At 39.1% G+C, this 15,542-nt stretch overlaps 2 protein-coding genes across 2 annotated transcripts in view; one reads left to right on the top strand and one right to left on the bottom strand.

The window, feature by feature from the left end:
* Nucleotides 1-12,251, top strand: part of ino80 (INO80 complex ATPase subunit) — a 54,213-nt gene extending 41,962 nt beyond the window's left edge. Inside the window, exons 28-36 of the mRNA XM_055185542.2 lie at nucleotides 4,214-4,308; nucleotides 4,704-4,776; nucleotides 6,832-6,990; nucleotides 7,439-7,541; nucleotides 7,677-7,765; nucleotides 8,017-8,178; nucleotides 8,411-8,570; nucleotides 10,601-10,819; nucleotides 10,942-12,251. Of these exons, the coding sequence (XP_055041517.2) occupies nucleotides 4,214-4,308; nucleotides 4,704-4,776; nucleotides 6,832-6,990; nucleotides 7,439-7,541; nucleotides 7,677-7,765; nucleotides 8,017-8,178; nucleotides 8,411-8,570; nucleotides 10,601-10,819; nucleotides 10,942-11,147 (1,266 nt within the window). The 3' untranslated portion in view covers nucleotides 11,148-12,251. The remainder of the gene's footprint in view (nucleotides 1-4,213; nucleotides 4,309-4,703; nucleotides 4,777-6,831; nucleotides 6,991-7,438; nucleotides 7,542-7,676; nucleotides 7,766-8,016; nucleotides 8,179-8,410; nucleotides 8,571-10,600; nucleotides 10,820-10,941) is intronic.
* A 1,333-nt stretch (nucleotides 12,252-13,584) lies between these two features.
* On the bottom strand, nucleotides 13,585-15,220 carry chac1 (ChaC, cation transport regulator homolog 1 (E. coli)). The gene is made up of 3 exons (XM_055185543.2): nucleotides 14,565-15,220; nucleotides 14,429-14,464; nucleotides 13,585-14,322 (listed from the first exon to the last, which is right to left on the bottom strand). The coding sequence occupies exons 1-3, from the start codon at nucleotides 14,733-14,735 to the stop codon at nucleotides 13,936-13,938; spliced, it is 594 nt and encodes a 197-aa protein (XP_055041518.1). The 5' UTR covers nucleotides 14,736-15,220; the 3' UTR covers nucleotides 13,585-13,935.
* Nucleotides 15,221-15,542: the final 322 nt, after the last annotated feature.

Genomic DNA, 15,542 nt, shown 5'->3' with positions numbered 1-15,542 from the left:
GACTCGGATCGATAAAAGTACAGTGTGAGTGCGTGCACATGGGGGAGTAGGGAGGGGTGACATTCGCGCTGGGGCATGGTTTGGTTTGGTTTGGTTTGGATAATGTGAGTGCGCCCTTAGTAGCTGATGGCCCTGCTGCCTATGAACGTGACACGGATATACCTGGATTGTCACCTTGACGTCACATGTTATTCTGTCAATGTTTAACTTTTCCAACATAACCGCATAAATCCATCTGTACTGATTCAATTTCAGTTATGTGAGCTCATGCTAATGTTTTTGTTTCCATCTACATTGTATTTTGAGTGTTAAATCCCACTAAAAGATAGATGGAGAATTTGATCATCCATTGTGGAGTTGGAATGTTTGCCATTAAATAGCTCCATATTGTTATAGCTGGACAAATACAGAGAGAACATAACTGGGAGAAACAATCACTTTTTCCAGAGACTCACAGTTGTTTGCCACATGTTTAGCAGCATGCCAAACATGAAAAAAAAACGTAGAAGCCTCCAACAACATTGTCAACACATGCAGCACAAAGTCCAACACAGCACAATTGTTATTGCGTGCCACACTGTACATCACTCATGGTCTAGAAACACCTTCTTAACGTCAATGGAAATCAATCCAATTCATACCAACTAAAGCTTTTTGGCAGTCTCTCAAAAAGCTGAGTGTCTCCGTTCAGCTGATTAGCAGACTTGACTTCCTCCTCTATTTGTGGAATAGCTGGTCTATAGAAAAAGTTTACCATAGCAGCATCCTTTGGCTTTGATTGGTCATTAGTTTTGGCGTGTACAATATACAAAATATCTCCTCATTTAATTTGTATCCCCATATGAAGTGCATCTGGCATGTTCTTTTAAATGAGCATTTTTATCAGGCTTCGGTTCAGTAATTTCACTTTAATGGCAATGAAAAGGTTATAAGTCAGTAATTGAAATGCCTTATTTCACAAATGTCACTTAAGTTATTTTATTGGTATGTAACTGTTTGTGTATTTCACTGCAAAACACTTTAAGTGCATGCAAGCTGTGATGCATGAGGCTTCCACATTTGAGTTGTATTCAGGTTTAAAGGAAAACCACCATTTTTCAATATTTTACTATGTTCTTAACCTCAACTTGTATGAATTAATACATACCTAATGCGTGCACTTTTAATCTTTTTACTGCGCTTCATGAATGTGTTAGCATTTAACCTAGCCCCATTCATTCCTATGGCTCTAAACAAAAGTTTTTTTTGCCACCATACTTACTCGTGTAACTACTCATGTTACAGTCTTTAAATAGGGAAAACATGGAAGTGTTTGGTGGCTTCTAAATTCATCCCTGTTTGGAGCTATAGGAATGAATGGGACTAGGCTAAATGCTAACACATTCATAAGGCGCTGTACAAAGATTAAAAGTGCACGCATTGAGAAAAGATAGGTATGTATTAATTCGTCTAACCATTAGGGGTGTAACGATTAATCGTGCAAATGCGCGTTTTCTCAATGAATGAATTTGAATGAATCACGGTGAAATCCCGGCACATCAAAAAGCCAGGGGGCGCTCTCGTGCAAAAACACCCTTATGCCACAGAAGAAGTAGCATTGCAAACGCTATTCCAGGAAATATCTTCAGGAATATTTATATCGCTGTTTTTCAGATTGTTTCAGGTATTTTCATGATAATAAAGAATATTTTGAATGATTTTGTTTAATGAGTGTTGCTTTTTTAAATGCACGTTATAAACGACTCCGACTCATAATACTTTTAGATTGATAAGGACTTCCTACTGACCAAATGCCGTAGTACACCCACAAACTGTGCATGAAACACATAATCGCAGCCTTGCGATTCAGAATCGATTTCCGACAGGCATTTTTAAAGGGACAAACAATTAATCGTTACATCCCTACTAACCATGGGTTCACACCAGCCGCGTTTGAGGCGTCAAATTTGCTTCTACCGCCTCTAGTTTACCGCTTGAACATTTTAAGTTTACTCGCTTCATTCACGCGTAAAAGATGCGCATGAAATTACAGTTATTGAGACATTCACACGGAAATTCGTGCATGGGAGGGGCTTCTGCGACTCCGCTCGATTTCTGTAATCAAGTCACTACTAAAGCAAGCTCCTGATTGGTTAACACGGGCCGTTTTTCCAAAGTTCAAAATTTTCAACTGGCGCGTCTCATGTGGCAACGCTCAATTCACGTCATTCATGCGAACTGAATGCGCGAATAAGGCGGAATCGTGTCTACCGTGTCGCGCAACATGCCTCATTCGCGCCACGAGACCTCTAGACGCGTATCAACGCGTCTTTACATTGACTCCAGATAATTTACTCACCACCATGTCATCCAAAATGTTGATGTCTTTCTTTGTTCAGTCGAGAAGAAATTGTTTTTTTGAGGAAAACATTGCAGGATTTTTCTCATTTTAATGGAGTTTAATGGGCACCAACACTTAACTCAACACGTAACAGTTTTTTTCAACGGAGTTTCAAAGGACTATAAACGATCCCAAACGAGGCATAAGGGTCTTATCTAGCGTAACGATGGTCATTTTTGACAAGAAAAATAAAAAATTTGCACTTTTAAACCACAGAGGTCACGTGTTACATATATGAAACGCACATTTGTGGACCATTGTAAACAATAAACTGACACAAAGACATTAATTAGTATCAGTTGACATACAACAACGTCGGAACGGTCCTCTTTCAACACACTTGTAAACACTGGGGCGGAGTTTCGCGTTCGTCCTCTGTGACCTCTTTTTACCATTTAAAGTATTCTGCAAACAAATCAGTGTTTCTGAATCGCCTGAGGTAGAGATTAAGCAAATTTGAAGCAAAAGTTTTTGAAGAACATATAATACGTGCCAAGAGGTTTTGGTTAATATCATTAGCTCATTTTTGAGTGAGGTGGCTTTTAGCGGTTTTGCATCGGAGCTCTACATATTAAAGTCAACGTATTTTCTTCCGAATACAAATTCCTGGAAATCGTGAGGAATTCATCATTAGACGTTATTACTATTACTATTGAAAAAGTGCTTATTTTGTAATTATTCATCAAAATAATTGATGCTTTTCCTTTTCGACTGACGTAACTAAGCACTGCTATTATCTATCAAATTTTGATAAAAGCTAACCTGTGAAATCCCACCCCTGCATTTATTCCTTATCTAAATGTATTTCACTCAGAAATGAATTACATTACATAATTAAAATAGATGTTTTATTTTGTTATATTCACAAATTACATAATGCTACTGCACAGTCATCATACCAGGAGGATTTTACGACGTTGAATGTCGTTTAAAGGGCCAGAAATCAGTTTCAGATCTTTTCGTTAGTTTTGGTGGGGAAGAAAATAGACTCCGATTGTAATCTAATATCAACGTGTAACCTCAACGTCATAGTTGTTTCTTTTTTCTCCACCGTGTTTGACGTCGTTCATCCTGGCATGTCATCAGAGCATTGCATTTTGGGAGTGGGCATGATGTCATCATTATTCTCGTGTATAATGCCAAACATCATTTGTTATACTAGCTTTTCAGATGTAGATCCTGTCTCGGTGCAGAAGCTGAAAGCACTCAAAACCTGTCTCTCCTAATATCGTCTCACTTAAAAGACTCCAAGTGTTTTTGTTCAGATTTATTGTGTTTTTAATAACTGTACTCCCACTTAAAATATATCCTGGAATACATATTCAGTTGATTATATTCTGGGCACGCTCCCATGGAAATCTCTAGGCCTAAATAAAATAATGCTCGACACAACTCCACCGGCCACAAGTTAAATTCTCAGTAGTGCAATACAGTTTAAGATGGTCTCATTTGTTACTTATAGCTAGAAAGTAAGTTTGGATTTGTGATCTAATGTTGGAACAGCGTTGTAATCAAAGGAGTTTAATGTCAAGTAGAGTGCTAATGCTCATTTCATACAGTCCAGATGTGCTTTTGGGAGGTGTTCCAGTAAAGTCTGATGGAGTTGATTCTTCATTCTGGGTGGCGTCGTAGAGCGAGAGGTCAGATGAGAAAAGGGGTTAGGGAATATTCTCTCTCTCTCTGCCATGAAAAAATCTGTGATTGATTGTTAATGAGAGTTTATGATATTAAAAAATAAAGGGAGATGTTAGGTCAAATCTACTCTGACTAAATTCATACCATAGACTTGTTTACTTGTTTTTTCATGTTCTTGTTTGATATGTTTCCCAACAGGAGTACATGGTGTACCGCAAACATACCTACATGCGACTGGACGGGTCATCCAAAATTTCGGAACGCCGGGACATGGTGGCCGACTTCCAGAGCCGGTGAGTGTTTGGCTAGCTGGTTCAAAGAGGGCGGCAGCTGTCTGACAGCAAGGATTGGAAAAGAGTCTGTTCTTAAGCCTAATTGGGGCTTGTTTTTCCGAAATGTCACCAAGCGTAAATTCCTCTCCGGTGGTGGTGTAAGGCGAGGAGGTTTCTCATGTGCCTCTCTGTCTGTGTTCTCTCTCCCCACCCTCACTCAAGGTTTCTGGTTTGCATTAGCGCAGCTCTCAGTGGATCCAGTGGGTTCTGGTTTTTATTTTGCAGAGGAGCGTGTTGTATATTGAAACGTCTGTCTGTGTAAATCCTGGGTGGTTGGGCAGGGCCCTCGTAGAGCGTGATCTGCCTGCGCTTTATTTGCTTTCTCTCACTATTCCGGTCTCCCTCCCCTTTTGCAGGACGGATATTTTTGTCTTCCTTTTGAGTACCAGAGCCGGAGGTCTGGGGATAAACCTGACAGCTGCAGACACGGTGAGACCATCAGCACATCATGATTACCAGATTGGCTTCCCCCACGTTCATAGGCCATGACAGCCTCTGATTTTGTATCAATTCTGAGACATTTAGCCCTGATGCAATATTAGCATATGAACCATTTGACTTTAATATGAACTTTAAATAAAGAGAGAAGATTGACTATGTTCTAATTTTTTTGTTTCAGATCTTTATTTTAAACACTTTAATCAGAGTTTTGACTTTTGATTGTAGCCAATAATGTAAAGCTACCAACAACATTAGTTCTTTTTACGGATTAAATTTAAATTTAGGGTGGGTTAATATTAAGTAGTTGTTACAATTGTAGGCTTTAAAAAATTATGCCACATACTTAATGTCTCAGTTTTGGTAGACATTAAAGGGATTGTTTACCTTAAAATGAAAATTCTGTCATCATTTACTCATTCTCATGTTGTTCTAAACCTGTATGAATTTCTTTTTTCTGATGAAATGATAGTGACCATTGACTTCCATAGTAGGAATAAAAAAATATGATGGAATTTAATGGGTACCGTCAACTGTGTACTTACCATTATTTATCAAAATATTTTCTTCATCATCTATCACAATACTTCCAAAATATTTTTTTCCTACTATGGAAGTCAATGGTCACTATCTGTGTGTTTACCATAATTTCTCAGAATATCTTATTTTGTGTTTATCAGAAGAGGGGAGATTCATACAGAGTAGGAACAACATGAGGACAGAATTTTCATTTTAAGGTGAACTATCCCTTTAAGAATGATAAATATTGATAATTTCAATACATTTCTATTTAGTTACATACTACATTTATTTTCTTATATCCAAAGTGACTTACAGTGCATAACAAGGTATGCATTTTATCTGTATGTGTGTTCTCTGGGAATCAAACCAGTGAGCTTTTGTGGTATTAACGTAATGCTTAACTAATGGTGCTTTCCCATTGCATAGTACCCCACGTCGAGTCAGCTCACCTAACTTTGGCTTGGTTAGCTTTTCCATTGAGTTTAGTAACACTTCGGAGTGGGAGGGATAACAGGCGTGTCATTGTGTCGTTAATTTGCACTGCCTACTGCTGTGACATCATATAAGTGAGAGCGTCATTGTACATTCCCATACATTCATTTATTTCTCAGTCTGCCACAAAATTAAAATTGGCCACCAAAAATAGATGTTTACACATTGCGTTTATAACTACCTCTGTCTCACATGACAGTTTCTGTAAAAACACCGGTGGCGTCAGTCAACGCGTTCCGCTGAGCCTCGTTGAAGTTGCATTTAAGCATATATGCGGACGTGCGCGTTGCGAATGTGCCGCCACAAAATGCAAGTCTGGAAAAAACTGTTAAGATGTTCCTGATTCTCAACCTTTGGGTGTTTTTCATCGCTTTCAACTTATAGCAAAGCACATATGACAACAGGTTTGCTCAAGACAGCGCAAGCTAGCATAAAGGTAAAGCTAATTTTTTACATTATGCTATGACGCTGGCAGTGACAGACCAATCAGTAATCTACAGTGTTTTCGCGTCACGTTTTGGTATCAGCTCCGGTTGCTTGGAACCCCAACCGAGGTGGTACTTAAAAAAGTATTGGGTACTAAGTGGAAAAGCTCACAAAAGTAAGCTGACCCAAAACAAACCATGGGGTTTTATGCAATGGAAAAGCGCCATAACTGAGCTACAGGAACTTGCTACTAAGAGTCTTAAGCTAAATATTTTTCAACTTTGATAAATCCAGTAATTGTTTAATCCCCATTCAAGTGCTTATTGTATGAACCTATTACCCACTATAAACACAACTTTTCCATGCTGAATTAAAAAAGCAGTTGTATAAAGACAGCCAAAAGGTTTAGATGTTGCCAGATTGTGAAAGCGCTCACCGGTGATGTGAAAAACACTTAAACGGACTGTGGGCAGTCTGTGTGTGCGCCTTAAGGCTGAGACTAAACATTTTCAATATGTGTGCAGAAACTTACCTACCATCTGTGAAATATCAATAAATTATAGGACAGAGTTTATATGGCTGATGATATCGTGTGTCTCTGCTCAGGTGATCTTCTATGACAGTGACTGGAACCCCACAGTTGACCAGCAGGCAATGGATAGAGCCCACAGGTTAGGACAAACCAAACAGGTCACAGTTTATCGGCTCATCTGCAAGGGCACTATTGAGGAACGCATCCTACAGAGGGCCAAAGAAAAGAGTGAGGTGAGTACATTGTAACCAGAATACATGTAGTTGTGGCTTCCTTAGGCAAGATAGTTAAACATTTTTGCAATTCAGGTAATGAGTTTTTATTATTATTCAAAATTACCTTTTCCTTGGTAAAGTACTCCTAATTTTAAAGTTCAACAACTACATTTATCTAGATTTCAGACTTCACACAAGATTTAAGGTTAAATGAATATTTAATATTTATGGTTATAACTATCAAGTTACAGTTACACATAATTATTCTGTAATTACATAGTAATTACGCAATAATAGATTCTCTAAACTCTCAGATGTAGTTTAGGACACTGAATGATTATAGTCAGATTATGTTTCTGTGACCTCAAGAGTTTTCTTCTCTTTTAACTCTTTATTCATTACATTTATTTAATCACTGGCTGTCACAGTAATCACTGTCTCGATGTCTGTGGTTTCTCGACTGTAGATTCAGAGGATGGTGATATCTGGAGGAAACTTTAAACCTGATACTCTGAAGCCGAAAGAGGTCGTCAGCCTGCTGCTGGATGATGAGGAGCTGGAGAAAAAATGTGAGTTGCCGCTCTGTTTGCAATCTTAAACGAATGAAGAGCACGAGTTTGTATAATTTGAATTAGGGAATAAAAGAGCGAGTTGGCAAGGTTTTCTGTGCTCTGATTGGCCGGTTTGAATGTGTTTGTGAGCAGTGCGATTACGGCAGGAGGAGAAACGTCAGCAGGAGGAGAGCAGTAAGGTGAAAGAGAGGAAGAGGAAGAGGGAGAAGTATGCAGAAAGGGTGAGTGCCCATATATGGCCAACTGTGAAGATGTGATGAAGAATCTGTTATTTGAAATGTATTTCTTATTCATGCAATCTATTTTACAATTAATGTGTAATGATATACAATTATGCGGCGCTGTTACACTGTTATACAATTTGTTATTATATTAAAAGTGTGTCTATAACACAGAAAGGTCCTCTTTGTATTGAAATGACTCTCTTCAGCATTCCTGTCTCTCCTGTATTGTTTGTATTCCTGTTATTTAGAGGAAAAAGGAGGATGATCCCGACATTAAGAAGAAGAAGGAGGGTATGAATGTGGTTATTCCTTATGTCCCATCCGCAGACAACTCAAACCTGTCAGCAGATGGAGAAGACTCATTCATCAGTGTAGACATGGACTCAGCCATGCCCAGCCCCTTCAGTGAGGTGAGATCACGGGAACTTTAATCTGACTTAAGACTGTGATAATCATGCATTTTTTGGAGGGGTTTAGACTGAATAGAAATAAGTGTGTGTTGTTAACACCATTTTACAGTATACCTTCTACAAATATACCAAGAGCAAGTATTCAACTTACTCTCATTTACCTGCTACCTTTCTCATCCATTTTCTATTCCTGCTGTCCCTGTCTCACCCCTAGAACTTTGTGTCTCTGCAGATCTCCTTGAGCAGCGAGCTCCAGCCCAGCTCTATTCCTGCAGATGAGAGTAGCAGTGATATGCTGGTTATAGTGGATGAGCCCACATCTTCTGCTCCACAGTCCCGTGCTACCAACTCCCCCGCCTCCATTACTGGTTCTGTGTCCGATACCATGAATGGTGAGCATCGGAATTATTTTTGGTTTGGCATTAAAATAAAAACATTATAGACAGCTTAGGTGTGTTACGTATAAACTACACATTTTACTAGTTGACAAATCAGTAAGTCAAACCTTATGTAATTGACTCGACATACAGCATTGCTCTGAGTCAGTGGTTCTCAAATTTTTTTGTGTGCGCCCTCCTTGTGTAGGGTGTTTCCTATCGTCCCCCAAAAGAAAATTCATGACATAAAATAATCTCAAACTTAACATTTGAATTAAACAAAACATATTAAAGGGGCCATGGCACAAGACTTTTTTAAGATGTCAAATAAATCTTTGGTGTCCCCAGAGCACATATTTGAAGTTTTAGCTCAAAATATATATACATATAAACATATAAATATATACATATAAATAATTTATTATAGCATGTTAAAATTGGCACTTTGTTGGTTTGTGCAAAAATGTGTCGTTTTTGGTGTGTCCTTTAAAATGCAAATGAGCTGATGAAATTCAAACACTGATCACAATGATGGTGGTTTGTTGCAATTAAAACTCAATTGTGCTTTTTTCTGCACTAAATTGCAGTGCTGTGGTTGGATAGTGCAGATTAAGGGGTGGTATTATTATAATAAGAGCTCCTTATGACATCATAAGGAGAACCAAATTTCAACAACCTATTTTTTCATGTGCTTGTAAATAATGGTTTACCAAAACTAAGTTACTGGGTTGATCTTTTTCACATTTTCTAGGTTGATAACACTTGGGACCCAATCATAGCACTTAAACATGGAAAAAGTCAATTTTTCACGCCACGGCCCCTTTAAATGATACAATGTCAGTTAGTAGCCTTATTTTTCTGATTTAAATGGGACATTTCACAAGACTTCTTAAAGATGTCAAATAAATCTTAGGTGTCCCCAGAGTACATTTTTTAAGTTCCAGCTCAAACTACCATATAGATAATTTATTATAGCATGTTAAAATTGCCACTTGGTAGATGTGAGCAAAAATGTGCTGTTTCTGAGTGTGTCTTTTTAAATGCAAATAAGCTGATCTCTGTAACACTGGGCCCCCCCTGGCACCATCTCGCGCCCCCGAAGGGGGGCCCCCACAGTTTAAGAACCACTGCTCTAAGGGGCTATGTACACCAAAACATTTACGCCCGTGGCCGGCGTATGTTTTCAATAGTTTCCAATGGAAGTGCTGGCCCTCACTGTTTTTCCGCACTAAGTGCCCAAATGTTCAACTTCGGGTGAAACGCTTAGCCTATTCAGTGTCACTTTTCACTTAGCCGTCCAGTCACAGTGGAGGAGGGGTGGGACAAATGTTACAACAACCAACCAGTGCATTGTTCAACGACTGATAACCAAAGCATAGCAACTAAATGCTTAGCTAAAAAAATGCTGGCAAGCGTCCACAGCGTCTGCCTAGCATTTTTTAGCCGTGTTTAAACGCTTTGGAGTACATTCCCCCTAGATAAGTAAACTCTGACCATACAGTAGTTTTCTGCATTGCATGCAACCCAATTCATTTATGACAAGTTTATATTTGTGTTATTACAAATCATCTGACTATTACAGGTTAGTGCAAAGACTGTTGTTAACCTGTCATGTTTTAAATTGCTTCACTGCAGTCAATGCTACAAATAATGGGAAACAAGGTTACATTTAAAACAGATTTGGCTGATTACCGCAGGATGAGCAATATAAATAAGCAGTGTTGCTAAGTTATAAAGCTGAGATTGCAGAGGTTTTTGGGATATAAGCTTGCCGATGAAAGGTGCAAAGTACTGCGGCTGCGAAGGAGACAGGGTTTGTGTGAGTCTGGCCTGCCTAAGCCGCAGTGACTAAGACATCCTTGGCACGCAACCTCACACCGAAGTAAAGATTAGTGGAAGATGACGAAATCTGACAGTTCATAACCGTCAGCAGAAACACACTGATGTTGTTTGGCTGACACACAATCCCTGAAATTGATGGTTGATCTTATTTTCAGTTTGCTCGGTAGACTTTCCAAACCAGTTACATACACGTTTCCCCTCAGGTGTCTCCTCGCAAGAAGTGTCCAGTCCAGGCAAGGGAAGGTCTGGTCGGAGTCGGGGACGACCGAAAGGCTCTGGAGGAACCGGAAAGTCTTCAGTAAGGAAGGGCAGGGGACGGAAGTCAACAGCGGGTAGCGCTGCAGCCATGGCAGGGGCGATGGCAGGGGCAGCGGCCGCCTCTGCAGCCGCATATGCGGCGTATGGCTTCAGTGTTTCTAAAGGTAACAAACTTCAAATGTGCTTCAAAAAAGCTTTGATTACAAGGTCTGCAACTGTACAGTTCTTCCAAACAGCTTTGAAACGATTCATCCATTGTTTTTTTGTGTAACCAATCCTCTTCCAGGTATTCCAGCGAGTGGCTCCATACAACCTGCTGCTCTCGTTCGTTCTTCAGCCACACCTGCCTTTGTTTCAGCTGGCACTTCTTCCCCGCAGGCTAAGGGAAGCGCTATGACCACCAGCTCACAGACATTAGCACACGGCAGTTCACAAAGCCCTCACAACCCTATTAAGAAAGGTAAAGGACCCAGCAACCACAGTGGGCGGTAGCAGTCTGCATAAAGCTCGTAGCGTGGCCAGTACATTTTTAGTCCCAGGGTAACAATTCTCATGCTTATGATTACACCACAAGCCCTGTCATCACAGTGAAACCCAACCTGATGCCCATCCTGGTTTAGTAGCGTACCCTGATTTGTATCCATACAAGAGATGGCGAGGAATTTGAAAGGTTACACACTTTTCCTAGAAGAAAAGCCTTTGGGATCTATAACAAGAATTTAAAAAGGCGATTATTCCTTCATGCATATAAAACAGAAAATAACCACTATAAGGGTGACAGAAGTGTGTTATATACTATTAACACCTGTTCATTTTTTGCTGATGACCAGGGTTGAATTAGAGATATTAAAAAATTATTTCTGGAATTTGTCATAAAAACAGATTTAAAAGCAGAAATTCGAAAATGAGTATGAATGGGATAAGGTTTCGAGGGTATTGATTGAGGACCCTCTTGAACAAATTCTTTACCATATGACCATATATGAACAGATAAGACTGCTTTTGTAAGATTGCTCTTATTTTTGTAGAACAAATTTGATGTGTTAAGTGTGAAGAATACCGAATGGCCTTCTCTTTCTGTTTATTTGCTGCATATTCAAAGATTTTGGCGTAAATGCTAATATATATTTTCTCTTGGAAAGAGTAAAATAAATCAATGTGTTTTGTAGTAAATACAATGAATATTTCCTGAAGTGGTGAATGCTGCTGAAAATTGTCACTACGCAGAGTCCAACGTGACACAAAATATTTGGATGTGAAATGTATCATAGCTTAAGTTAAAACTTAGTAATTTATGATGATTTGTGCTATATTTGTGTGTATATTGTAATGAAACCGTTTTATTTTTAAATAACACAATGAACCATTCGTAATTATTTTGCATTCGTGATATACAGTATGGCTGTGGTTTTCGAGAGCGGCTTAATTTGTCTTGAAATGTGATGATAGAGTTATCTGTATATAAAAACTTATAGGGTATCTTCCCTCAGAGTTGTCCATTTCATCCGCTTGTCTATTTTTATAAGTTTGTGTAAATACGTAATGACAAAACCCAACTGGCCCTTTTAAATACTAATAAAAACTGACTCGATTTCACATTTTTCATGTGGGAAATTATTTGTGCCGAAGATGTATACAAATGTTGCATTCCTACGTTTTTTACAGTATAATAACTAGTATCATTCAGTCAATGGCAGACTAGATGCTAGCTGCGTATAAAAAAATTATTATCTGAACTTCTGAAGACAAGGGACAATGAATCACACAGGGGTGATTCTCACGAAATCCAGACTTAGGTGGTGTCCAGCATCAGATTTTTTTAAAAAGCCCTTGATGCCAATTTTTTTTGCACACACAAGATTAAGGTCTTGAACTTACTATAACCATTATTTTTAGAGGATTTAAAAAATATTTCCTATAGAATTATTTACATTTTTTTAGATGATGATTATCAAAAATTATCATTACCGCAACATGATATTACATTAAATATATGCATTTACAAACTCATGTTTCGGTAATGAGAACTTAAAAATTGTCTAGGTACTATAACAAACAAAATTCAACTTTTATCTGGAGAAAAAAATAAGAACTGCTTACCTGGTAGCCATCTTGAGTGTCACAGTCAACTATGTCCCTTCCAGCTATTTTTTTTTAAATGTTAGTTCCTTGAGTGCTTGAACAATGATTGAAAATTGTTGCGGAGGATGAGAATTTTTTTTTTGGGACACATTTATATTCCTTATTATTGTCTCTACATTTACCAATGATCACCAAATACCACATGCTTCTTTACTGTAAATGTAAATTTTAATTATACATTTTCCATGTCAAAGAACCCAAATCCAATCGTGGGCACGTTGCGGTAATGAAAACGTTCCCCTGAAATGTGGAAAAAAACAAAATTGGTTTGTATGATGTTATTTGAAATCATGTGTAATAGACATGAAGAGATGTTTGTAACTGTATGCTTCTTATTTTGATACTCCTCTTACTTTGCATTTACTTTATCAAAATGTTTAATGACACCTCATAAGTCTCATTTCGCGAGAATCACCCACATAACAGACTAGCAAGACACCAAAGACACTTGACAATGAGGATATAGATTCTCAGATTTTAATGGTTTAATGATTTTGTTATAAATTTTCCATGTCAAATAACCCAAATCCAATCATGGGCACGTTGCGGTAATGAAAACGTTCCCCTGAAATGTGGAAAAAACAAAATTGGTTTGTATGATGTTATTTAAAATCATGTGTAATAGTACATGAAGAGATGTTTGTAACTGTATGCTTCTTATTTTGATACTCCTCTTACTTTGCATTTACTTTATCAAAATGTTTCATGACACCTCAAGTCTTAATTTCGAGAGAATCACCCACATACCAGACTAGCAAGACACCAAAGACGCTTGACAATGAGGACATAAATTCTCAGATTTTAATGGTTCAACAGTATGTGCAAAGGAAATGGATGTGTATTGTACAAACTTTGGCAATACATTGTCAAACAAGCATGCATTTACACTACAGTATCACACGCTTGGATCAAAACCCATAAAAGAACATGACATTATGTATGTATAATGTCACCATACATAACAGACAACTTAGACCACATTCCCTTATAGTAGTGTTCCCTTAATACAGTACAATTGAATTTAATAGCTTTATTTACTGGGAGTGCATTCACAAACAGCTACCACATCACAAACAGCATGTACTTTTGTTAGGACCTTTATGGTAAGTGATAGTTAAAGCATTACAGAAAATAAAGATTAATGGCCTTTAAACAACATGGGTCGAATGATGGCAAGAGCAGCCTCCTCGATGGAGAACAGATGAGGGTCATCCACATCCGGGCAGCTCACTCTCATGAACTCGGCCAGGCGAAGCAGGTATTCGATGTTGTAGCCAGTCTTCCCCTTGCACACGGCGATCTGTGCTGCGATTTCTTCTATGCTGGCCGGCCCCAGGTACATGGGGTTGTCGACCGTGGCGATGTAAACCAGAGCCTGGACAGGCAACTGGTTCTTTCCTTCTGGGAAGAAATCTACAGCCTCGGTGAGGTAGCCACCCCTCACCGCCTCCCTTACATTCAGGTACTTGAGAGACTCCTCGACCTGAGAGCCAGTCACCTCAAAGGCAACACCCCAGGTGCACGCCTGTACACAAGAGAGTACATTTATTATATATTGATGATAAATATGTTGGTGCTGAAGAACAAAAATAGCTCGTATGAATATTAAAAAAATAGGACGTTGCACTTACGTCATCCTCCTCGATGAGCGTCACCACTCTTCCGGGCTGCCATGGAAATACGGAAAGGTTAGTGCGTGGCAATGCGGAAACTTGTGAGGTAATTATTACAAACAATAAAATACAGTTGTATTTACAAGAAACTCACCATTTCATCATCTCCACGATGGAAATTATCCCCGTGCCAGAAGCGTCTCTTGTATCCCTTAATATAACCGACCTTGCTCCTCTTGTACTTGAAGTCAGGTTTCCAAACCAGCGAGCCGTACCCGAAGATCCACAGGCTGGATTTTCCAGCAATGATGTCTTGAGGTTTCATCTTTACAGGATAGTATGAGGACGGGAAGGGTAACAAAATACGAGATGGTTTTAATGTTACAACCGCTTTGACGGGCTAACTAAGTTAAGTTAGGTAGCTAGCGTTAGCTTCCTCCGGTCAAGGAGTAGAGGTATCGGTTGGCTCAAAGCTATACCGCGGACGGTATCAGAGCCCAACTGCTTGGCAGTTGTGATGGTAGAGTCCCGCAAATCGTTTTTCTTTGCCTGGTGCATGCCGATGCCGTGCAGTTACCGCATTATTGCATTAAAACTCCATCTTGGCCTCTTCGGCTCTTTCAATCGGAATAAAACACGCGCGCAGTTGCTAGCTCACCAGCTAGTCTTGTGTTTACAAACAAATCGCTATCGCCAATCACAAGACACTTTAAATTAATCACTTTTAATCAGGAAACGCGATTGTTTCGAGGACGCTTCGAGGTCGCGCTGTTTCGTCTCCGGCGAATGATGAAATGACGGCTGGTTTGAGGCGGACTATAAGCGAAGGTATCAATGGGCGTATCGGCAACCGCTCACAATACTGACCAATGATAACGTGGGCAGGGCGGGCATATTGTCTTCCAGCCAATCAAAGCAGGATAAACCTAAATTCTTCTTTCATATTATTGGCGGGCCAGTTGTCAGTCACGAAATGCTCTCAAGCTCATTCGTCGACAGATCATGCTGTTAAAAATCTTTGCTGGCTGATGCAATCTGTGACAAGCGTTTCAAGCACAGTACGTTCTGAAACTATTGCATCAGGCTTCTAAGAATGATACTTGATTCCCAAATCCGGCAAAATACAGAGATA

This window comes from Misgurnus anguillicaudatus, chromosome 18 (genome assembly GCF_027580225.2).
Source record: "Misgurnus anguillicaudatus chromosome 18, ASM2758022v2, whole genome shotgun sequence".
Lineage (NCBI taxonomy): Eukaryota > Metazoa > Chordata > Actinopteri > Cypriniformes > Cobitidae > Misgurnus > Misgurnus anguillicaudatus.
The sequence above is the reverse complement of the archived record's forward strand: the minus strand, read 5'-3'. Positions and strand labels throughout refer to the sequence as shown.

What these genes read in the sequence shown, in the direction of transcription:
- chac1 (XM_055185543.2), bottom strand. Translation starts at nt 14,735, where the DNA reads ATGAAACCTCAAGACATCATTGCTGGAAAATCCAGCCTGTGGATCTTC. An exon ending in ATCGTGGAGATGATGAAATG is followed by an intron (nt 14,465 to 14,564) that starts GTGAGTTTCTTG and finishes TTTCCATGGCAG; the next exon opens with CCCGGAAGAGTGGTGACGCT. An exon ending in CGCTCATCGAGGAGGATGAC is followed by an intron (nt 14,323 to 14,428) that starts GTAAGTGCAACG and finishes TCTTGTGTACAG; the next exon opens with GCGTGCACCTGGGGTGTTGC.